We start from the raw sequence: 4,915 nt of genomic DNA, 5'->3' as shown, positions 1-4,915 counted from the left end.
ATGACATCGGGTACTTACACAATCCTTTTACAGTGATATCCATTTGTTTGTAGTATGTTTTTTGCAGATAAAAGATGAAGAACTTTTCGGAAGAGTTGAGTGGAGAAGAAGATGAGGGTTTAGTACAAAGAAGATGTTATTGTGGGTTAATTTGCAGAATATCTTTGTGCAAGCAAGGAAACAATAAGGGCTTGGAATTTTATGGATGCCCGAGATACAAGGGACCTAATTGTAAGGGTTGCAACTTCTTCGAATGGGTGGGTGATACCAAGAACATCACAAAAAGGCTGGAAAGGCTAGAAAAAAATGTTGAGGTTTTGAAAAAAATGATGAATGATGTAATTTTATATATAAAATTTATAAGTATCGTTGTACTGATATTGTTGCTCTGTGTTATAGTCAAATGATAGAGCAACATATAATGTGGATGACTAATGTAAACGAATGTTCAATATTGATATGGTTATATGTTATGGTTCAGTTGTTATGGTTCACTTGTGATGTATGTTTGGCTAGGTGAGCTTCTGTTGGTCATTTCTATGAGAATTGGGTGTCCTGTAAGAAGATTGTTTTACAACATATTGTGTTAGATATGCTGTTGTCTACTTTGTGTTGGGCATGTGTGAGTGTGGTGGTTGCTATCAATTGATTGTGTATTACATGTGCTGGTCAATCTTTATGAAAGTTCTGGTCAAAAGTGTATTTATGTTGCTATCAATTGATTGTGTATTACAATTGTTGTCTACTTTGTGTTTGGCATGTGTGAGTGTGGTGATTCTATTTTCATCTTCACCAGATCTGTGCCCATTTATGTTGCCAAGTTCTTTACTATTACATCGACATTATACCAAGCAGCACCTGTAACATCGACATTATACCAAGATCAACCTTTCACAAGGGGGAAAAAACTTTTGTTCGACTGACTGTCGTTGGTCTTCTTCATAATTATGACCTGATGGTTTTGTTGCCGTTTTGACAAAAGTTAAATGTTAGTTATAATCTCTGGAGTAAAGGCGATTGTGTTAGTTTGCTTGTTTGACTAAAGCTTGTGCATGTCATAATTATGACCTGATGCTAACTAGTTCAAATTTCAATCTTATGTTGGACTACTTTCAATCGGAAATCTGAGTCAGGTTGTTCTCTTTCTCAGATGAAGGGGGATAAAATTCTTTCTCAGATGAAGGGGGATAAAATGCTTCAACTCCCACAGTTTCAAGCAAAACTAGAGGCTTTTATGAACCAGCTTTTTACATGATATTTCGACCTGAGAAACAACATTACATCAGAGTATAAGCACCATTGGAGCAAAATAATACAAAGCTTGGACCCTTGGTATCTAAATTATTAACAAAGGAAATGCATCAATGTAAAGATAACAGATCAATGGTACACGAAGTCAACTGCAATGCATAAATTTCTCGTAAACAAGGGGGAAATCATTCGTGGCTACATTTCTCATAATTCATCAGTTGCTTTACTTGCTACATCTACACATTAGGAGCCAAATAAGCAGCAAAGAAAAAAATAATAATAAAATGAAAAAAGCAGGTGACTGAAGGACAAAATCCATCTCATTAACACTCCTTTTTTGTCTAATTATACAAGCTCAAAACATTGGATCAGATACTGAACGTCTTTAAAACATTGGATCAGATACTGAAGGACAATCTGCAAAAAATTGATCACGAATTACCCATTTGCTCAATCACACCTCAAAAACACATATACATAACGATGATCACGAATTCTCACCAACAGTGTTATGATTTGCTCTACCAACCTTGATCAAACTTCATGCAATAGTGAGAACTTCATCTGTATTTAAAAAAAAACAAAAACAAAGTGCTTCATCACATTAAAAAAATCAAATTATATAAAAAAATAGCAATGCACAAGTAATTCAGTATGTATTGACCATTACCTTCCTCACAGGAATCTTCTAAATCATCACTGGCTTCATCAATATTATCTTGTTCCATTGAATCACTAAAAAAATTGATGATAGCAAAACATATTAAAGATCATTGCACAAACTTTAAAAAAAGTTTAAAAAAATAATAGCATTTGTATTACTAAAACAAATGACACACTACCTTGACAACTTTAGAGGGCAATTTCTGCTATCATGATTTTGTCCTCTCTTTCCACATAATTTGCATTTCCTAGGCCGGCATTTGCGGATCTCTCTCGATGGCTTTAACCTCTTCCCTTTAGGCCTTCCTTTTGTTCTTCCTTGACTTGGTTCATGAACCATATTTGGAGAACACTCCGCATTCATATAATGTGCTTCCACATCTTGTCCAATTTCTTCATCAGTGACGAGTTTCAAACGTTGCACCTTATTAATAGCATCCATCATCATTTCACGCATTAATTCATATGCGTCATTAGAAGATAGCCCCTCTTCGATCATTTCATTAGCTAAGCAATTTAGTTCACTAAAACGAGAAGCAAAATTAATTGTGGCATTATCTCCAATGATATTACCATCTCTAAGAACAACCCTTTTTTGACATTTCGGCACCATCTTCTTAGAATATATTGCTCCGGTAACTCACCATGATTGGTGATTTTAAGATATGCCAAGATATGTCGGCATGGAATGCCCTTGAATTCAAACATGAGACACGAACAACGGACCATTTTAGTTGTTTTGCAATATATAATATGTCTCAATCTTTCATCATGACCACAAAAATTCAATTGGAAAGTACTTTCTCTTTCATTTTCTTTTACCAGCTCAATGTTATTTATTAAGCTAGGTTGAAGCTCGTCTTGAAAAATATAAAAGATTTTTTTCGTGTAGATTTGGGCTATTTGTTTTTCTATTGACCACAAAGTCTTCAATTTTGGCTTTTTCTCCACTGTGCAATGATCTTCTTTAAGCTCCACATCTCTTTGTCTCGCCAAGACCCTCTGAAAGATTATCACAAAATCATGAAGTGAATTTTTCCTTGATACATGCATTTTTAGCAACGCATTCATCCCTTCACTTCTTTGACTGCTAGACATTCCAGCCCAAAAGTGTTGTTTATGATAAACCGGAGCCCATTTTTCACGAATTTTATAGATATCTTTTAGCCAATCATGCGTTTCCAATCCATTTTTCTTAAGAATTAAAACCTAATTCTCTTCAAAAGAGCTAGCAGTCTCGGAGTCCCAAATATTTTCTTTGAAAGATTTCATAAATTCCATTCTATAAGCCCATTTACCCAACTTCTCCGGAACTTTGTCCAAGATATGCCAAATGCAAAACCTGTGCCGAATTTCTGGAAAAACTGTTTCAATTGCCTTACATATGCCAAGACATTGATCTGTAATCATACCCGAAGGAGGATGACCCATTGCTTCAATCCATTTGTTAAACAACCATACGAAAGACTTCGCCTCTTCGTTTGGGATCAAGCCACATCCTAAAAAAACACTTTGCCAATGGTGATTTATGCCTACAAACGGCACAAATACCAAGCCATATTGATTTGTGTTATGCGTGGCATCGAAGGAGACAACATCGCCAAAGTGTTGATAATTCATTCGAGCAATGCCATCCACCCAAAAACAATGAGTTAAGCGCTTCTCTTCATCAACTTCATAAACATAATAAAATGAAGGATTCTTCTCTTGTTCCGACTTGAAATGATCCAACATCATTTGTGCATCATGACCGCGCCTCTCCTCTCTCAAATCTCTTTCATAATTTCTCACATCGGTCTCAATGCATCCAATTCTATGAAAACCTCCGCTAGAATTTTCAAAGAAGGTCATTTGCTTGTTTGTTGGAATGTTCACCTCTCCAAACTGCTTCATCAAAGTCTTCTTCGCACTTGTTACCTCACGGTTTCCCCTTAGAAAATGAGTTCTACTCGGTGAAGTAATTGTATGATTATGTTCTTCCACGAACTTGTAGACACTCCATATGCCAATGTTCTTGTCTAATTTAAAGCGAATCAAGGCCTTACAATTTGTTCTAATTGTACCACATCGTCGAATTTCCATCGATTTGCTCTTTAACACTCCTTCTTTCGAACAAACATAACTTTTAGAAATTAACTCTCTATCCTTCCCATAATTTGTTGTGCTATTACGAATATCAAAACCTCCAGCCTTTCCGTAATTTCTGTAGAATTTTTCAGCGTCCTCTAATTTGTCGAAAGTCATTCCTATTTTTGGTTTTAAGTGCTCATGAATAATTGGCACAATTAAGTTATCTAACTGAGAGATTTGTTCTTCAACAACATGGGAGCAACCCTCTTCAGTTTCCATTGGATCAAACATCAAGAATAATATTTACCTACAATATATATATATATATATATATATATTTGACAGTAAACAGTAAACACCCGCAAATTGAAGTGCATTGGACCCAAACCCGGAACAATAACCATGTAAATATATAATTTCTTCAGGGTACTAAATATATCCCCACAAGAACAATAACCATGTAAAAAAATTCCCATTATACCCAAGCATTGTAGATTTTCAATGCATATATGATATCTATTTCTCAAATATAAACATCAAGAATGTCGAGCACCACCCTGTAGTCTCAACAGAACCTCATCTCCAACCTTTAGTGAAGTTATAGGAATTGTTGTCTTAGTTGCTTTATCTCCAAAGAGAATGAAATTCGTAACGAAAAATGAAAGCAAGAGAATATTCAGGTAACTATGGTCTCAATTGGACAAAATCGATGAGTTGAATGGATTATTCAGGTAACTATGGTCAGCTAGCACTACGATGGTTACAGAACACAACTAATCAAACCTGGAGATTGTTTAGTGCCGAAAACTTCTCAGTGGAGCAAAGAGGAGAGGAGTGGTTGGGGAGCTCGACGGCGAGATCACGGGGGTGAAGACCGGCGGCGACGGGGCTCGCGGGCTTGGCTCCGACGGAGGCGAAGACCGGCGGCGAC

At 36.2% G+C, this 4,915-nt stretch overlaps 1 protein-coding gene across 4 annotated transcripts; it reads right to left on the bottom strand.

The window, feature by feature from the left end:
* On the bottom strand, positions 1,407-4,905 carry LOC109824060. 4 transcript variants are annotated; one of them, XM_020390592.1, is made up of 5 exons: positions 4,768-4,905; positions 2,094-4,291; positions 1,922-1,986; positions 1,753-1,815; positions 1,407-1,668 (listed from the first exon to the last, which is right to left on the bottom strand). In XM_020390592.1, the coding sequence occupies exons 2-4, from the start codon at positions 2,525-2,527 to the stop codon at positions 1,793-1,795; spliced, it is 522 nt and encodes a 173-aa protein (XP_020246181.1). In that variant the 5' UTR covers positions 2,528-4,291; positions 4,768-4,905; the 3' UTR covers positions 1,407-1,668; positions 1,753-1,792. The 4 variants fall into 2 exon arrangements, 2 of the variants coding, with proteins under 2 accessions (XP_020246181.1, XP_020246186.1); XR_002242547.1 differs by having other exon boundaries at positions 1,781-1,815.

The sequence above is a fragment of the Asparagus officinalis genome, chromosome 1, assembly GCF_001876935.1.
Source record: "Asparagus officinalis chromosome 1, Aspof.V1, whole genome shotgun sequence".
NCBI classification, from domain to species: domain Eukaryota; kingdom Viridiplantae; phylum Streptophyta; class Magnoliopsida; order Asparagales; family Asparagaceae; genus Asparagus; species Asparagus officinalis.
The sequence above is the reverse complement of the archived record's forward strand: the minus strand, read 5'-3'. Positions and strand labels throughout refer to the sequence as shown.

Coding starts and splice junctions, on each gene's coding strand:
- LOC109824060 (XM_020390592.1), bottom strand. CDS start 2,527: ATGGTGCCGAAATGTCAAAAAAGGGTTGTTCTTAGAGATGGTAATATC. Junction 1,987..2,093: donor TGCCCTCTAAAGTTGTCAAG/GTAGTGTGTCAT, acceptor CAATTTTTTTAG/TGATTCAATGGAACAAGATA. Junction 1,816..1,921: donor AGAAGATTCCTGTGAGGAAG/GTAATGGTCAAT, acceptor TTTTAAATACAG/ATGAAGTTCTCACTATTGCA.